Source organism: Bison bison, unplaced genomic scaffold (assembly GCF_000754665.1).
Source record: "Bison bison bison isolate TAMUID 2011002044 unplaced genomic scaffold, Bison_UMD1.0 scf7180017864163, whole genome shotgun sequence".
In the NCBI taxonomy this organism is placed as follows: Eukaryota; Metazoa; Chordata; class Mammalia; order Artiodactyla; family Bovidae; genus Bison; species Bison bison.
In genome coordinates, this window is record NW_011494735.1 from 2,678,451 (window position 1) to 2,698,294 (window position 19,844).

The 19,844-nt window shown below is 40.2% G+C and overlaps 1 protein-coding gene and 1 non-coding gene across 2 annotated transcripts in view; both read right to left on the minus strand.

Moving 5' to 3' along the window:
* Positions 1–8,784: 8,784 nt before the first annotated feature.
* The window catches only part of KCNMB4 (potassium large conductance calcium-activated channel, subfamily M, beta member 4), a gene marked incomplete at its 5' end in the record, with an annotated part of 83,095 nt that continues 72,035 nt past the window's right edge, over positions 8,785–19,844 (minus strand). The window contains one exon of the mRNA XM_010841623.1: positions 8,785–12,211. Coding sequence (XP_010839925.1) covers positions 12,043–12,211 — 169 coding nt within the window. The remainder of the gene's footprint in view (positions 12,212–19,844) is intronic.
* TRNAC-GCA lies at positions 17,972–18,043 on the minus strand. The gene has a single exon. It is a non-coding gene; the product is annotated as a tRNA-Cys (tRNA).

Here is a 19,844-nt window from a genome sequence, read left to right on the forward strand (position 1 = left end):
CACTTCATGGCAAATAGATGGGAAAGCAATGGAAACAGTGACAGACTTTATTTTTTTGGGCTCCAAAATTATTGCAGATGGTGACTGCAGCCATGAAATTAAAAGATGCTTGCTCCTTGAAAGAAAAGTTATGACCAACCTAGACAGCATATTGAAAAGCAGAGACATTACTTTGCCAATAAAGGTCCATGTAGTCAAAGCTCTGGTTTTTCCAGTAGCCATGTATGGATGTGAGAGTTGGACTACAAGGAAAGCTAAGCACAGAAGAATTGATGCTTTTGAACTGTGGTGTTGGAGACGACTCTTGAGAGTCCCTTGGACTCTACAACCAATCCATCGTAAAGGAAATCATTCCTGAATATTCACTGGAAGGACTGATGCAAGACCTGAAACGCCAATCCTTTGGCCACCTGATGCAAAGAACTGACTCATTTGAAAAGACCTTGATGCTGGGAAAAATTGAAGGTGGGAGAAGGGGATGACAGAGGATGAGATGCTTGGATGGCTTCGCCAATTCAATGAACATGAGTTTGAGTAAGCTCTGAGAATTGGTGATGGACAGGGAGGCCTGATGTGCTGCAGTCCATGGGGTCGAAAATAGTTGGACACGACTGAGCAACTCAACTGAACTGAAGGTGAAGGTCATGAGATAAATCTTGATTATTGCTCTTAATAAGGGAGCTTTTCCCCCCATTTTGGAGCCAATCCCTGGTATTTTGTAATAGATTTGTTTGGGGGGGTGTTGTTTGTTTGTTTGTTTGTTTTGCTAACAAAACTTCTCCAAAGATTTGGCCTTCTACTGCACTATGGAAACAGGATTCTTAGATGTCTGTCTCTCATAATAACCTGGTAGTGCATTTCTATTAACCTTCAAATTAACCCTTTTTATATGCCATTCTACCTCCTTAAGAAACATTAGACCACTTTAGAATTTCTTAGTCTTTTAACCATTTTTGTTTGCTTTTCCCACCATTTTGTTTTGTTATTTCCAAAACATTCTACACCTCCTGCCATTGCTATTAACTTAACACTCCTTTTACTGCTCAGTTGACAAGTCCTGGTGAGTACAATGAGTTCCACCTTCTCGTTGACTTTGGTTCCAATAAAAGGTCATTGGGAAAAAGGATCATTGGGCTTCCCAGGTGGCGCTAGTGGTAAAGAATCCACCCGCCAGTGCAGGAGACCTAGGAGACGAGGCTTTGATCCCTGGGTTGGGAAAATCCCCTGGAAAAGGAAACGGCACCCCACTCCAGGATTCTTGCCTGGAAAATTTCATGGACAGAGGAGCCTGGCTGGCTGCAGTCCATGGGGCCAAAAAGAGTCGATTGAGACTGATCACAAAGGGTCATTATTTTTAGGAGTGAGTTTAGATCTGTTTTTATATATCCAGCTTAATACTTTTTCTTTTCTTTTGGAAGGTATGACTTGTCAACAAACAAGGTTAACTCTTAGTTTTCTAGATGAGTTTCTAATCTATTTGTTCAGGGCATGGACTGGTCTTGGACAGAGGTTGCTGCTGCTGCTGCTGCTGCTAAGTCACCTCAGTCGTGTCCGACTCTGTGCGACCCCATAGACGGACAGCGGTTAGGTAGTCATAAATTATTCCTTCTGACAAAAGAAGGAAATGAGCAGGATTTCAAGCATTACTATCAAGGAAGAAAATGAGTGAGGGAGAAACTAATAGAATTTCATGAGGTAAGTCTACCTGCTAAGAAAGAGTGTCTTTTTGCTGCTGCTGCTGCTGCTAAGTTGCTTCAGTCATGTCCGACTCTGTGCAACCCCATAGACAGCAGCCCACCAGGCTCCCCAGTCCCCGGGATTCTTCAGGCAAGAACACTGGAGTGGGTTGCCATTTCCTTCTCCAATGCATGAAACTGAAAAGTGAAAGTGAAGTCGTTCAGTCATGTCCGACTCCAGCGACCCCATGGACTGCAGCCCACCAGGCTCCTCCATCCATGGGATTTTCCAGGCACAAGTACTGGAGTGGGGTGCCATTGCCTTCTCCAGTCTTTTTAGTAGGCGACAATGATTGTATATCATGAGAAGGAAGGAGGACTTAGTTAGCAGTAGCCTTTACCAATTTCTTTCCTGGTGGCTGACAGTAAAAGCATCTGCCTAGAGTACAGGAGACCTGGGTTCAATCTCTGGGTCAGGAAGATCCCCTGGAGAAGGAAATGGCAACCCACTCCAGTACTCTTGCCTAGAAAATCCCATGGAGGCAGAAGCCTGGTAGGCTACAGTCCATGGGGTCGCAAAGAGTCAGACACAACTGAGTGACTTCACTTTCTTACCAATTTAGCTGCAGTGACTATTAACCTACAACCAGGAAGTAGAACTTTTAACATAGGGTCAAGAGAAAAACCATAGAAAACTTTTCTCTGATAAATAACATGAAACTGAGTGAAAATGATAAAGGTTTGTCCAGATTGTTTATGCATGGTTATTTAGAAAGGCTAAAGATATTAAGCTGACCCAATGTAAGAAGATGCCAAAAAGCTAATCACTTTATTTTTCTAAAATTTATTTTATTGACGTATACTTGATTTACAATGCTGTGTTAATTTCTGCAAAGCAATTGAGTTGTATACATGTGTGTGTGTGTGTGTCTACCCACATATTCTTTTTCATATTCTTTTCCATCATGGTTTACCACAGGATATTGAATATAGTTCCCTGTATGATACACTAGGACCTTGTTTACCCATCCTGTATATAATAGTTTGCATCTGAAAAGCTAATTTTAAAATCACAGAATGCCAGCTCACATTTAGGTTCCAAGGCAGAGACTTGATTCCCTAATAACTTGATCAAATCACAAAGAGATCTGGTGATTTTAGAACAGCTGGTAACTAACTGCCTGCAATAGCTATCAGACCTCAGAAACCCTCTTAATTTACTCTGAATTAAGTCTGAATAATTTTCCTGGAAAATTTTTGAATGGTTTTTAGTCTGTCCAAAATGAAGCTAACTCAGTAAATCCACATTAGGATAGATCTTGTCATAGGTGATGTATTTTGTTCTGACAAAATTATAACGTTCCTTCTAACTTAGAGCCCTTTTTGAGTTAAAACTCTTAAGAAGATTAATGAAATTAATTGAGAGAGCTCAACTCATCTTCAGAATCTAATAAGAGGTTAAGAGGTCATCCACGTATTGAGTAATAGAATTGCAAGGAAAGTTAAGATCCAAAATGTAGGGTCTTATGAAAAAAAAAAAAAAGCAGGAGGGCACTTCATTAAATCACTGAAGCATAAGTGTCAAGACATATTGCTGAGTTTTCCAGGAAAGGGTGAGTACGATTAACTATTTCAATCTAAACTAAGGAACTACTAAAGAAAGCAGATTTATACTCATAACACAGATTTATAAGTCTAAAATATGTAAACCCATGATAAAATAGCACTTGGGTTGAGTATCACAGGGAAGTAAGGAAAGGCTATTTTATTTATGACTCCGAGGTCCTAAGCAGGTCTATATTCTCACCCACTGAATTTCAGCCTGGTATTGTAGCATCCAGCTGGTGTTCAGGATGTGCTATGGCACCTTGGCATATTAAGTGTCTTGAGATGAAAGAGTCTGAGAAAACAGCAGAAGCAAGAAGGTCACTCTGACCTCCCCTTCACTTGTCCTTCTCCCCTAAAAGCAAGATATAAATTTCCCTTATAAAAGGTACCCTCCCTGTACCAGGAAGAAGGAAAACATTTGGGGAAAAGAAATCTGTACCAACAAACTTTGTTAAGCTAACCCTTATCTTCCTAGTTATCATTCATCATTTACTACATTTAAGCCAAATCCCCTTGTCTTTTCAATTCTTCACAAATGAATTGTTTCTTTGTCTAAAAGCTATAAAAGCTTCCTACACTAGTCATCTCTCAGGCCTTCATTCCTTTGTGAAGGCTCTCAGGTACATGTAAAAATTTGATAAAATGTGTTAATCTGTCTTGTCAGTTTAATTTTCAGACCCAACCAAGGACCCTAATAGTGTTGAGAAAAACTTTCTTCTCCCAGAGTCCATTATCAAAAATTTCTTGGCAAAACTGTCATTCAATAGTTAAAGAAATTTCAACCTGTGAATTTAAGAGTAGAGGGCTAAATTGGTACTAGTTCCCCCTTCAGAGCATTTTTGGGCTTCCCTAGTAGCTCAGATGGTAAAGAATCTGCCTGCAGTGCAGGAGACCTGGGTTCGATCCCTGGGTTGGGAAGATCCCCTGGAGAAGGGAATGGCTACCCACTCCAGTATTCTTGCCTAGAGAATTCCATGACAGAGGAGCCTGGCGGGCTACAGTCCATAGGGTCACGAAGAAACATGACTGAGTGACTAACACACTCAGAGCATTTTTATTACCTCTTGAGAAACCTGTATGTAGGTCAAGAAGCAACACTTAGAACTGGATATGGAACAACAGACTGGTTCCAAATAGGAAAAGGAGTCCATCAAGGCTATATATTGTTACCCTGCTTATTTAGCTTATATGCAGAGTACATCATGAGAAACGCTGGGCTGGATGAAGCACAAGCTGGAATCAAGATTGCCGGGAGAAATATCAGTAACCTCAGATATGCAGATGACACCACCCTTGTGGCAGAAAGTGAAGAAGAACTAAAGAGCCTCTTGATGAAAGTGAAAGAGGAGAGTGAAAAAGTTGGCTTAAAGCTCAACATTCAGAAAATGAAGATCATGGCATCTGGCCCCATCACTTCATGGCTAATAGATGGGGAAACAAAGGAAACAGTGACAGACTTTATTTTCTTGGGTTCCAAAATCACTGCAGATGGTGACTGCAGCCATGAAATTAAAAGACGCATACTCCTTGGAAGGAAAGTTATGACCAACCTAGATAGCATATTCAAAAGCAGAGACATTACTTTGCCAACAAAGATCTGTCTAGTCAAAGCTATGATTTTTCCAGTGGTCATGTATGGATGTGAGAGTTGGAGTATAAAGAAAGCTGAGTGCCGAAGAATTGATGCTTTTGAACTGTGGTGTTGGAGGAGACTCTTGAGAGTCCCTTGGACTGCAAGGAAATCCAACCAGTTCATCCTAAAGGAAATCAGTCCTGGGTGTTCATTGGAAGGAGTGATGTTGAAGCTGAAACTCCAATATTTTGGCCACCTGATGTGAAGAGCTGACTCATTTGAAAAGACCCTGATGTTGGGAAAGATTGAAGGCAGGAGGAGAAGGGGACGACAGAGGATTAGATGGTTAGATGGCATCCCAGATTTAATGGACAATGGAGTCAGGACAATGGAGTTTGAGTGAACTCTGGGAGTTGGTGATGAAAAGGGAGGCCTGGTGTGCTGCAGTTCATGGGGTCGCAAAGAGTCAGACACTACTGATTGACTGAACTGAACTGAACTGAGCACTATCAAAAAGTTTATTCCTGGGACTTGGTGGCGGTGTGGTGCCAAGTCACTTCAGTCATGTCCAACTCTTTCTGATCCCATGGACTGTAGCCCACTAGGCTCCTCTGTCCAAGGGATTCTCCAGGCAAGAATACTGGAGTGGGTTGCCATCTCCCCCTCCAGGGAATCTTCCAAACGGAGGGATTGAACCTGCTTCTCCTGCATTGCAGGTGGATTCTTTACCACTGAGCCACCAGGGAAGCCCCTCTCTGGTGGTCCAGTGGTTAAAACTCCACCTTCCAATGCAGAGGGTGCTTGTTTGATCCCTGGTCTGGGAAATAAGGTCCTACATGCTGCAGAGTGAGGCCAAAATTTTTTTAATAATAATAAAATTTAAAAATCTATTCCAGTGACTTCTTTGGAAGCTTCTTCATGTTAATCAAAAAACACAGATGATTGAACTTTGCTCATTTTTTGTTCTAAGGTGCCCGTCTAATGAACAATTGTGTTATCAGAAGCTCCCCACTATCATTCTTCTGGACCCCTGCTTCTGAATTTATTCCACTATAACCCTAACCCATGCACTTATCTTTCTAAGTGGTGAGATTTCACCAGGAATAATTTAGAATTACAGTTAAGCTACTTCCTGATTCCTAACTTTCAGGAATGATATGAGATAATAAATACTTGTTGTAATAAGCTTCTTCAGTTTTAGGATAATTTGATAATGAATGGAGTGATTATTCTTCTTTTCATTTGTTTAACGGGTTGCATATAATATTTATATACAAAAACATTAGTGTATCTGTTTTATAACTTTTCATTTAAAGGCTAAAATTGCAACATTTATTTGTTTATTCATTAATTTTAATTTTTCCAGGGTTAATTATGCCCTGGGTACTATGCTAAACGTCTGTGCAGCTTTGATGAAGAACTTAGAAAGATGTTAGACAAGGCATTTAGACGCACATGGAAACCACTTAATAAGAGTTAATTGGGCATTATTATCATTGTTGTTATGGATAGAAAGATCAATACGTTTCTTGTTGGAAAGGACATGGAGACAATGTGTACAAAGGACGTAATGGATCTGGGGAGCACTTATTCATTTATTTAGCATCTTAATGTGTCAGGCACTATGCCAGTCGTGGGGAAAATTATTCCACCAACACTGTTCTTATGGATCTTATCATCTAACGGAAGAGAGAAAGAATAGATAAGTAAACAGGTAAGTATAAGCAGTAATAGGTACCACAAAGGAAGAAAGAAGGATGGAGAGGAAGATGATGACAGGAGAAATCTACTTAAATAGGATTTAGGGAACGCTTCTAGGAAAAATCAATATTTAAGCACAGATCTGATGAGTAAGAAACAGATTTACAAACATGGTGAAAAGCGAGGTCTAAGCTGTGGGACAGGACCAGTACATCTGAACTGTAGAGCATGTGCTAGGAACACTGAGATGTTAGGAAAATGTTGTTACAATGGATTGGTTTATTTCAGTAAATTTTCTGGACAAATTATCTGGGCCAGGAAATGGTTCCTTATCCATATGGTTTGGTAATATTTTGTGGCATTGAAAGTGTTAGTTGCTCAGTTGTGTTGGATTCTTTGCGACCCCATTTACTGTAGCCCAGCAGGCTCCTCTGTCCATGGGATTCTCCAGGTAAGAATACTGGAGTGTGTTGCCATTTCCTTCTCCAGGGGATCTTCCCGACCCAGGGATCGAACCCAGGTCTCCTGCATTGCAGGCAGATTCTTTACCACCTGAGCCACCAGCATTATTTGTCATCATTGCATTGTCTACCCATCACTATGCTTAATAAAGAATGCATTGGAACTATTGCAAATACATTCAGAGCTCAAAACAGGAAAGGGCAGGAGAGAATAGATGTGGGAATCACCAGCTGAGATCATCAGATGAGACCACTCAGAAAAAGGCAATGTATGTCTGCGTCTCTATTCCTGCCTTGGAACTAGGTTTAACTGTACAATTTTCCTAGATTCCACATACACGGGTTAATATATGATACTTGTTTTTTCTCTTTCTGACTTACTTCGCTCTGTATGACAGACTCTAGGAGAGAACAGATGTGTAGACACAGTGAGGGAAGGAGAGGGTGAAATGAATTGGGAGATTAGGCTTGACATATATAGACTATCATGTGAAAAATAGGTAGTGGGAAGCTGCTATGTAGCACAGGGAGCTCAGCTCAATGCTCTGTGATGACCTAGAGGGGTGGGATGGAAAGGAGGCTCAAGAGGGAAGGGGTATATGTATACTATAGCTGATTCACTTTGTTGTACAGCAGAAACTAACACAACAATGTAAAGCAACTATACTCCATAAAAAAAGAGAGAAAGGCAACGTAAATTATATCCCTGTCATAACAAAATTTGTGGCTATGTACTGTTGCCAGGCAGCAAGGAAATAGATATTACAGGATGGAAAATTAGAGACCCTTGTTGTGCTTTGGCTAACCATTAGATAAAACTGGTGCTTGTGATGACTTAAAAGGCAAACCTATAGCTTTGTGGCAAGTAGTTAGAAAAAAGCAGAGTGGAACTTCCCTGGGGTCCAGAGATTGAGAATCCACCTTGCAGTGCAGGGGCCAAGGGTTTGATCCCTGGTCAGGGAAGATCCCACATGCCGCAGGGCAAGTAAGCCTGGGCACCATAACTACTGAGCCTATGCTCTGGAGCCCTCAAGCCACAACTACTAAAGCCCTCGCATTACCACTGGGGTAGCCCCTGCTCTCCGCAACTAGAGAAACCCTGCATGCAGCAACAAAGATCCAGTACAGCCAAAAATAAATCAATCGATAAATATTTAAAACAACAACAGTTAATTAAAAAAAAAAAAAAAAGCAGAGTGATGATGTGCATTGGCTGCTTTATTGCTGTTTTTTGGCAAGGAACTATGAAAAATAGTGAAACAAGAAAAACGATTTACAAGTAGGTAATTCAGCCTTGTTTTAGGAACTAAGACTATATCCTGCAGCCCAACCATTTCTATGCACCAAAAAGCAAATTATTATGCAGTCTCTCTGAAAGTCTCCACTGAGCATCCCAATATTACTGGCCAGACAAGGGAAGTCAGCTGAGCAGAAAAGACCAGCTAAAGGGTGCTGCATTCTCACTTAAACCCGGTTTTCCAGAAGGCTTCAAAGTGCCTGCCACTCAGTTGAGGGATGGAGACATGGGCCAAGCACAGAGACTGGGAAATAAGATGCCGCTGCCTTAAGAAGTATAACAAGAGGTAGCTCTTTGGCTATGAATATTTTTGTGTGAACTAACACAGCTAAAAGCAAAAAAACCAAAACCATGCTTTGATGAAATTTCATCACCAATGTTGTAAGCACCCCTTCAGAGGCCACATGAAAACCCATTACCCAAAATTTGGTTTGGATGTTGAGACTAATAACCATAGACACATCAAGAGGGTATGAAAAGGTTTATTATTCACATAATGAATGAGACTTTCTAGGAGAGTGGAGCAGTTCCCAAGCAGATCCAAAAATGACTTGACTGGGTTGGCTTTATTATTCTTAGGGTGTGGGGCAGGGAGAGGGTTCCTGCGAGCAGGCCAGGGCTTGTATGATTTGAACTTCCCACCCAGTCCAAAGGAGGGGGTACCCAGGCTCACTAATCAGCTTGCCCAGATATGGAGCAGAAGGGGAAAGGAAAAGGGGAGCGGAAAGGGAAAGCTGTTAGCATCCCATCATCAAAAATAGAGTCAGACTCCTTACTGCAGTCAATTAAACATCAACCCTATAAACTTGAAAAATCTACATCTGTTCAGTCTCTAAAGAAATCTAGGTCTACTCTACAAATCTGCACCAGCAGGTGGGGGCCTGCAATAGCTGTGATGACTCCCAAAAGCTTCAGATGTGGCTATGGAGTCTGATGAGCAAGAATCTCCTAGAAGTCAAAGTGGAGGCCAGAGAGGACAGTGGACAAGGGAGTTTCTCCCAGAGAGAAGATTCAAGGTCTAACCAAGGACTATACATCCTGCCAGGGCAACAGATCTTTGTCATCCCTGCCCAGATTTCCACTGTAGCATGGGCCACTGACAGCCGCACATCATTCCTGTCTTTAATTCTAGTATCATTCTCCCCTTTTCCTTTTTACCTGGAGCTTTAATAGGACATATGTCCATCTATCTGGAGACAACATGTCCCAGTCTTCCTTGAAGCTAGGTATATTTATGTAATCGGTATTCACGGATGGACTATGAGCAGAGTGATGGCTGGAACTTCCTTAAAGGAAGCTTTGGGTTAGCCGAAAAAGCTTGTACAGATTTCTCCAAAAGGTTAACACCTTATGAAAAAACCAGAATGAACTTTTGGTCAACCCAATAGCTAGCTCCCAAATTGCTCTCTTTTCCTGGTCTGCAGAATGGGTGTGTATCTTTGAGCCAGCTTTGACCATTAGATGAATAACACCTTTAGTAATGAGAGGACAAAGTAGACAAACTTGGGTTCCTTGATTACCTTAAGAAACAGACCTGCCCTCCCTGACCTGGATGACTTCTTAATTGCCTCTGGATTGCCATATGAGAAAGAAAGAAACTTCTGTCTTACGTGAGTCATCATATTTGGGGATTTCTGTTCCAGCAGCTTATACTATTTACTAATTTATATTTACAAAAAAGAGAGTTGAAGTATTTAGAAGTTAAGCTTCTTTGTCTTCTGTGATCTTAAAAATGTTGTTCCACTGAATTTCATCTTTAATGATAAGTATAAATAAAGTACCTCAAATTTAACTGGCTACAAGCAAGGAAGACTTTAAAACTATATGTGAACTCAGTAATTCAGCATGCTTCTCCTTTTTTCCAAAAATCAACCTACAGAATATAACCAGGTATACTCTTTGAGCCTAAATAGAAGCATTTATTTAATATAAATGGATGAGTAAAAAACTGGTAAATAAAAACTCACATCAATATATATCAACTTCCCTTACCAACACGTATGTTCACGCACTGTTTTTATCAATTCCCTGTAATCAATGAATTACAGATTATTGGATTTAGATAAAATGGATAAAGAGACTTCACCTACACAATACATCTCCCACAACGTAATGCCAGGACGTTGACTTTCTCTGAGCCCCAGTTTCAGGTTAGTCTGTGCTTCAGAATGGTTCACTTTGTTGCTGAGACAACAGGGATGCTGCAACAGAAAACTGGGATTGAAGTCAAGGCACTGTAGCTGCCTCAAAGGATGTCATAAATAGTGTGTTCAAGGCCTTTTTCACAGTGAACTCTGCAACACTTGAATTGGAAGAAAAATATCTTATTCATCCAACACCCTAGTCTTCCACAGATGACAATGGCTCTTTCAGTTAGTTGAGTTTTAAATTTAAGAAAACATTGCTATGTGGACCCAAAGTTAGGAAATCATCAAGCCACTAGTATTATCTTTCTTAGAATGCTGAGCAAAATAATTGAGGGAAGCTTGTCCTTACATTCCAATTTGGCTTTATTCTAACAGAAACGCATCTGAAGAATATAAGAAGAAAGCAAAGAGAGTGTATGTTGTTAGTTTTTCCTCAACCCAAAATTTGTACATCTCTTGTAAGCAAAGGTTTGATTCTACACAGTAAATAAATAGAGGAGCTTAGATAGTCACTTAGATGTGATTGATATTTGGAATCTGAGTTTATGAACAGATGCAAAGAAGTATCGTCTCCTCCATGAACTTTTGATAAAGGCACAGAGAGCTCAGCAGCAGAGTGATGTGAGCTGGCTTGCATCTCCAGGCTTGTCTAGGCAAACATTAACAACTGCAGCAATATTCTCATTTGAAAACTGAAAACATCAAGGCAAGGACAAAGAAAATAAAATTCACCGATTTTGATCATTTTTTTCCTGACCTAAAAGAAAAATGAAAACAGCATTTAACTAAGCTGAAATGTGTCCTTCACATCACGTACATTCTACTGCAGAGAGACAAAAATCCATCAAAAATAACCTGAACAGATGAATAACGAGGCACAGTGCTCTTAGAGCTAGGACAGGCCTTGTTCAGAATCACCTCCCTAACTTAAGAACTAATCTGGTGAGAAACAATGGAGTGTAGGGAGAATGTTTTCCTCTTTGAGGGTTCCTTGTTGGAGAGTCACAGAAGTGACTGGAGACTAATAATGCAGTTTTTCCTTTTCAAATAGGAGTCTAAAGGTACTCTTTCATACTAGAGACTGGGGGTTACATTGTGAGGTCAAGATTTGTGCAGGAATCCCTGTGTCCAAGTAAAAGTTTCACCTAGCAAAATCAAATGAAACCCATAAGACCCTTTTTTAAAACCCTGGTGTTCAAAGCATAAAAAAGGAAATAGAAAAGAACACAGACCACTCTATTTTAATATTTTTAGGTAGCATAAATCATAATAGTTTGTATTCTACACTGTACAATTATATACTGTTACTTCCCCGAAGAAAATTAACTTCTATAGGATTTCTGAAACAGATACTCCATACAGCTCAGAGCTTGACCCTGCAGCTATTGCTACGACATGTGGAAAACAATCGGCGAGGTCCAGGTCTTCAGTTGTGCCTGCTTCTGCTGTCATTGAGGGGGAGCCTCTCGGAGACCTCTCACAGCCCCTTCCATCTCCTGGGCCGGGAAGCAGGCTCTGCAGGTAGATGTGTGCAGACGAGAGCAGCTGCTGGGCTTCACTTCCCACGAGCCGACTCCCCTTAAGAGAACTTGCGCTTCTTCATGGCTTCTGCCTTGACTGCTAGGCTCTTGGCACAGATGGTCAGGACCACAATGAGAACACCCACCACGAACGTCACCAGGGGCCAAAGGAAGCAATGCAGGAGGACTATCTCGTCATGCGTGCGATGCAGGAGCACGTCGTCTGGTCTGCAAGACAGTGGAGAAGAGGAAAGAAAGAGCAGTCAACTGCCGGGGCATGGCAGAACTCTTCACAAGTGGAGCTCAGCTTGCTTTCTAGCCCCAAGGGTATAACCATCCTCGAAAGTGAAGACTCCACGCTGGCTATAAATACTGTATTTTGTGCTTCAAATCCATTACAGAAAGGTCTAAGGTCCTGACTCAAGTAACTGGTGCATATTATTTATAATGTGATTTACATGTGAAATGTCAAAAGTTCAGCGATCTCTTTTTCTATTATTTTCCCCCATTCTAAGTTGCTTAACATATTCCATTTTCTCACTCATCCTTTAATGTCTGCTGACTCAGTCTAAAAATTACTTATGAGCTGGCGCGGTCAAACAAAACCAGACCCAAATGATGTTTTGCTTTTTACCCTTTCACACATTTTGCCCACCTCCCCAACACTCCACCTCTGGCAACCACCAATCTAACCTCTGAATCTATAAACTTGGTTCTTTGTTGTTTTTGTTGTTTATACGTGTTGATATATTTAGATATAATTCCACATGTAAGTAAAATCATATGACACATATACAGACATTTGTTTTTCTCTGACTTATTTCACTTAGCATAATACCCTCAAGGTCCATTCATGTTGTCTAAAAAGGCGAGATTTTGTGTTTTTTATGGATGAATAGTGTTCCACTATATAGTCTATGTAACTTATATGTATATATAAAATCACAGTTTCTCTAGCTACTCCAATTTTTGGACACAGGCTGCTGCCATGTCTTGGCTATTGTAAATAATGCTGTAATAAACATGCCAGATGCATACATCTTTTCAACTTAGTGTCTTCATTTTCATCAGATAAATACCCAGGAGTGAAACTGTTGGATCATATGATAGTTCTAACCTTAATTTTTTGAGGAAATATTTCCATACTATTTCCATAGTGACTTCATACTGTTTCCATAGTGGTTGCACTAATTTACACTCTCCTCAACAGTACACAAACAGTTTTGGTTCCAATCCCAAAAAAGGGCAATGCCAAAGAGTGTTCAAACTACTGCACAACTGCACTCGTCTCACACGCTAGCAAAGTAAAGTTCAAAATTCTCCAAGCAAGGCTTCAACAGTATGTGAACCTTTCCCTTCTCCACATCTTCACCAATACTTATTATTTTTGTCTCTTTGATTTATTCTGACAGGTATGATGTGATATTTCACTGTGCTTTTGATTTGCATTTCCCTGATGATGAGTGATGTTGAGCATCTTTTCATGTACCTCCCAAATGATCTTAATTTACACAAAAAGTCAGCTAATAAAAAGGAACACATTTGAGTCAGTTATAATGAAGTGGATGAAACTGGATCCTATTATATAGAGTGAAGTAAGTCAGAAAGAGAAAGACAAATACTGTTTGTGCTCAGTTACTTCAGTCGTGTCTGACTCTTTGCAATTGATGGACTGAACCCTTTGTCCATGGGGTTTTCCAGACAAGAATACTGGAGTGGGCTGCTGTGCCCTCCTCCAGGGGAATACTGTATATTAACGTATATATTGGAGAAGGAAATGGCAACCCACTCCAGTGTTCTTGCCTGGAGAATCCCAGGGGCGGGGGAGCCTGGTGGGCTGCCGTCTATGGGGTCGCACAGAGTAGGACAGGCCTGAAGTGACTTAGCAGCAACGTATATATATATGGAATTTAGAAAGACAGTTACGACGATCTTATATGCAGGGCAGCAAAAGAGACACAGATGTAAAGGACAGACTTTTGGACTCTGTGGGAGAAGGCGGGGGTGGGATGATTGGAGAGAATAGCACTGAAACATGTATATTACCATATGTAAAACAGATGACCAGTGCAAGTTCGATGCATGAAGCAGAACACCCAAAGCCAGTGCTCTGGGACAACCCAGAGGGATAGGGTAGGGAGGGAGGTGGGAGTGGGGTTCAGGATGGGGGGAACACAGGTGTACCCATGGCTAATTCATATTGATGAATGGCAAAAACCATTACAATATTGTTAAGTAATTATCCTTCAATTAAAATAAATAAGTTAATTTTAAAAAAGAAACACTTGTGTAAGTGTACTAGAATCAAAGATTAGAAGCAATAATTATGCATCAACACTCATACTCTCTAACAAAAATTTCACATAGATTAATAAAAAGTCAGCTAAAGTCACTATTTGAATTTAGTCATGAAGACCTATGGTGTAGTCTTTGGGTCAGCTTCACCATGAACAGACAGTGAATAGTTGGATTTAATGCATTTTCTCATTTGAAACCACTGACCACTTTCTTGATAAATTCTGCAAAGTCTTAGCAACATAGCTTAAAATGTGGGAGTTCTTTTTGCAATTCCAACATTAGTCTCATTCCCATGAAGTAACAATATCTTCCACAAACCATGATATATCATCTTTGGCCACTTAGAAAGAGATATTGGGAATTTTGCTTTCATACAAGAGGTTTACATTTTCAAGGTTTTGGATTGACCAAAAAGTTCGTTCATATTTTTCCATAAAATGGTACAGAAATGCCTGAGGGAACTTTTTGGCCAACCCAATATTTCCATTCATTTCATCCACAGAAAAGTTTGTTCCGTTATACTGGAATAGCAATGCTTCCACTAGAAAATAAAATAATGCAGTAAAATCAGTCCAACTGCCCTCAAGAACATCAGAAGCTTTAGAGTACAAAAGCAGTGCATTTAACAGAAGAAGGCATTCCTGAGGCGCTCTCACTAATCACTGCTCTCATAATTCAAGACCTATTTTCCCAGAAGACTGACAAAGAATGCTGGGTATGTCTCTTCTATCTACAATGCAGTCATCATGTAGCACTAATAAAAATGGTTTGGCAGATTGGCTTTGAAATTACATAATTCTTGCCCTTTTTTGTGCATAGTGTTTCAAATTCTGTAAACAAAGTGAGATTTTTATTGATATTTGATTTCAATTAGAATTTGAACTAAGTGAATGCAGAGTCATTGTAACAATTAGGCAAAAATCATTCCAGCTTGCAGAAGTTACTCCTTTTTCTGAATTCCTATACCAAAACATTGTCTTCAAGACTTGTGCTACCATTCAGAGAAGTCTGCTCAGTATTTCATAGCAGCTTGGATAGGAGAGGAGTTTGGGAGAGAATGAATACATGTATATGTATGGCTGAGTTCCCTTTGCTCTCCACCTGAAACTATCAAAACAGTGTTAATCTGCTATACTCCAATATAATATAAAAAGTTTTTTTTTAGAAAAAGACTTCTGCTACCACTGAATTGTGATTTATATTAATGTATATATCCTTTGCTCCTGTAAGACCCTTGATTGTGTCATTGTCTGTTATTCTGCATATAGAAGGTGCTTAGTAACAGCTTCCCACTGATCAAGGGAAAACCATCCCAATTGCAGTCTTGCTATCCATGCAAAATTTCAATAAACTTCGAGCCTTCAATGTAAAAAATTAGAGACCTGGGTCCAAAAATAGGGTGCAACACAGTTCGAGTCATATTTTACAGTCTTTGAAATCCCACCTATAGCACTGCCATGGTTCTTTTTTCAGCTACGAGAGCTCACAGCTGTCAAACTCTCCATCTAAGTGTGTAAGGCAAGTGAAAGCTAAAGCTATCTTGGGAAGACCCTCCTTCCTCCCCTCCTTCTTTTTGATTTATTTATGGCTGCACTGGGTCTTGATTGCTGCTTGTGGGCTTTCTCTAGTTGTGGCGAACTGGGGCTACTCTCTAGCTGCAGTGTGCGGGCTTCTCATTGTGGCGGCTTTTCCTGTTGTCGGGCACAAGCTCTAGGCACACAGCCTTCAGTAACTGCAGCACATGGACTCAGCAGTTGTGGCACATGGGCTCCAGAGCACGCAGGCTTCAACAGTTGTGGTGCATGGGCTTAATTGCTCTGCAGCATGTGGAGTCTTCCCAGACAAGGGATTGAACCCATCCACGTCCCCTGCACTGGCAGGCAGATTCTTAACCACTGGACCACCAGAGAAGTCCCTTCCCTTCCTTCGTACCTTTATTCCTACCTATCTGCCTTCTTACTTTCCTTTCCCCTCTACTTCCCTCCCCTTCTTTCTTGGGTTGTTCCACTCCTGCAGATTTGTACAAAGATGATCTAGATTTTTCATCAAAAGGTGAGTGTATAGTAATGTGAATGTACTTAACACCATGGACTATGTAATTATACATGGCTGAAATAGTTAAAAAAGGGGGAGGTTGGTGGAAGGGGACTTGGATTTTTAATGCTATTTAATTAATTTGCATGTGATTTCCATAATTAATGTGTTTTGCAGCTAATTTTCTAGTAAAATAATTCAGTGAGTATCTTTTCTCTCCTTTTTCTAGACATTATTCTTGAGGTTGAATCCTTTACCACAATACAGGCGTCCCCTCCCCTTACCTGTAGTTTTGCTTTCCATAGTTTCAGTTACCTTGAATCAACTGAGATCTGAAAATATTAAATGGAAAGTCCCAGAAATAAACAATCCACAAGCTTTAAATTGTGTGCTGTGCTGAGTGTCATGGTAGAATCTCTGCCATGAGTAGTCATCCTGCTCTGTCCGACCCATGATGTAAATCATTCCTCTGTCCAGAATATCCTATCTGATAGTCATTTAGTGGCTGTCACGGTTATCAGGTCCACTGTCAGGGTATTGCAGTGCTTGTGTTCGAGTCACTCTATTTTACTCAATAGTAACCCCAAAGCATAAGAGTAGTGACACTTACTGTGTCTAATTTATAATTGTCATAGGTATTACGTATAGGAAAAAACATAGTATACGTAGGGTTCAGTTTGAAGTACTCCCCCCCTAGGAGTTTGGAACATATCTGTATAGGGTTCAGTTTGAAGTACTCCCTCACTAGGGGTTTGGAACATATCCCCCACCTGCAGGTAAGAGGCACCACTGTTCTGTACAACTGGGCCAGGAAAACAGGCACAGATGAAGGTGGTTGGAACCATTAAACCTATTTCTGAAACACAGTTTGAGAAACATTTACTAAAAAGAATGAATAAAAGGAGGAAAGAAACAATAATTGGAAATTGCTGGGCCCAGATATTTGCTTTATTTAAAAACTGTTTAGCATTCCACACCTACTAAAGCCCTTGGGGGAAAATTTGATTTTAATATTTCAAATGACAAAACAACATCATTCACTTGAGTTAGCCATGTTGAATTTATAAATGCTTCAAACGCCTTCTTTGAGGTAGAAATATTATATAAAAATGTACCTGGTTTCTTTAAAAATAACTAGTGTCTGTTTCCATTTCACACGGTCCTAAAATGCTCCACGGTCTCCTTCAATGGGAGTGAAGGGTACAGAATATCCTACTTTAGCATAAGGATTATTTTGAAATGAAGGCAACTGAGAGGAATCATATTCAAGGAAAGCTCTCCACACTTTCCCTGTTTGCCTGAAAGCAGGATATAAATTTGTAAAGGTATCCCCCGCCTTTCTCTTCCTGGAAGGACAGAAGTTAATCACTGGAGACAACTCTAGACCCTAATAGCCCAGGGATGGCACCAATGGAATCTATAAAATGAACTTCATTAACTCAGCATTTATCTTCTATTAGCTCCTCAAATATTTACCTCCCTACAATATGCTGCCCTAGAAACTCAAGGTCCTTCTCCTTCATCTTAAAGTGAAGTAGCTCAGTCGTGTCCGACTCTTTGCGGCCCTGTGGATTGTAGCCTACCAGGCTCCTCCCTCCATGGGATTCTCCAGGAAAGAATACTGGAGTGGGTTGCCGTTTCCTTCTCCAGGGGATCTTCCCAACCCAGGGATCGAACCTGGGTCTCCTGCATTGCAGGCAGACACTTTAACCTCTGAGCCACCAGGGAAGCCCAACTTCTCTAATCATTTATGACTTTCTTTTCTTTTTTTTTAAAGATGCCAAAAGCCCAAGTTCTAACCACCTCTTTGAATCTCATCTCTGAGCGCTCTCTTGTATACACATGGTGCGCATGTTAATAGACTTCTCTGTTTAATCAGTACTTTTTCAGTCTAATTTACAGGGCCCCAGACAATGAACCTCTGGAGTAGGAAATGGCAACCCACTGCAGTATTCTTGCCTAGAAAATTCCATGGGCAGAGGAGCCTGGTGAGCTATAGTTTATGGTGTCTCAAAGAGTCAGTCTGAGCATGCACATATATACAAGAAATGAACCTAAGATGGGTATAAGGAAAAACAGTTTTTCTTCCACTATAGGAAAAACTTATTTCTCTGCAGAGTAATGCTTAAGTCCACATTCAGTTTTAGGTTTTACTGAGATTATCTCTAAATTGTCTTCATGATATAAAGTCTGGCTCTTTCAAACTGGGCAGTTACTGCTTTAATGGAAGGGAATCCCCAGCTCTGCCCCAGCTACCTGCAGTTTTATGAGGCAGACTTCAGATGAGTTATCAAAAATTTTTCCCCAGGGGATTTGGACTTAGAATTCAGCTTTCCATAATTCCATAATAGTGAGACTAAAGGGAAACATTGGAAAAAAAAAAAAGAATCATTCTTTTCAGCATTTGCAAACTAGATAAATGGCTTGATGAGATCTGAATATTATGTATTAAAATCAGCATGGTGATGAGGATATAGGCAATAAGCAAAAAAAAAAAAACAAAAAACAAAAAAGGATGACTACTTCGTATCTGAAGACTTCAAAGAAGTAAGCAAGAGATTTCTTTGGGGTTGTATAGAAATGCTAATGGAGAGCACTTCTATGCCCCGAGGACGGTGCAGACAAATATCATAAAATGAGAGTGAGTGCTGTCTGTGCGTTCCCTTAAAAATACTTTCCTAAGGGTTGGACTTACCCTGAATAGAGCTTTGAAAGTATATTGTGAAAACAGTAGCTAGCATTTATTATGTGCTTACTACCCTCCAGGTATCTGGTAGAATATTTAATCTGACTTCATCCTTAAAATAACCCTGTGCTGGAAGAATTTTTAATTGGAACTTTAGAATCAAAGAAACTGAGGCAAGGAAAAATTGGTTTTCCCAGACTTCCCTGGTGGCCCAATGGCTAAGACTCCACACTCCCAATACAGGGGGCTCGGATTCGGTCCCTGTTCAGGGAACTAGATCCTACATGCCGCAACTAAGACCTCGTACAGCCAAATAAATAAATATTAAAATAAAAATAAAGAAAGAAAGGTTAGTTTTCCCAAGTTTACACAACTTAAAATGACACAATGATTGAAACTCTATCTATTTGAAACTCTTTTAAACCTGTACTATTTACTCCTTGGCCAGCTTTTCTCAAATTGCAATCATCTTGCTTTTTTTTGAAATATAGCTTTCTGAGTTTTAATCCCTGGTTTACTATCAGAATTGGAGGTTGTGTTACTCAGAAATATGCATTTTTAAGAAGCTCTCTAGGGTTGGGGGGACAGTCCTTTGTTCTAATTGGTAAAAAAGCACCCTATAGCCTAGCAACTGACCTAGCGATACCAGACAGGAAGACAAAGATTTGGTGTGTATCATCCTCAATATAAAAAACTGATTCCCTTTGACTTTTTCTCACCAAAGGAGATTTCCACCCCACAATGCTTGTTCTGTTGGCTAAGAGGGAGAAAAAATGTTGACAATCTCTTTTGTTAATGGACTGGAAAATTTCTTAAACTCATCTTAACCAGTTCACATAAAAA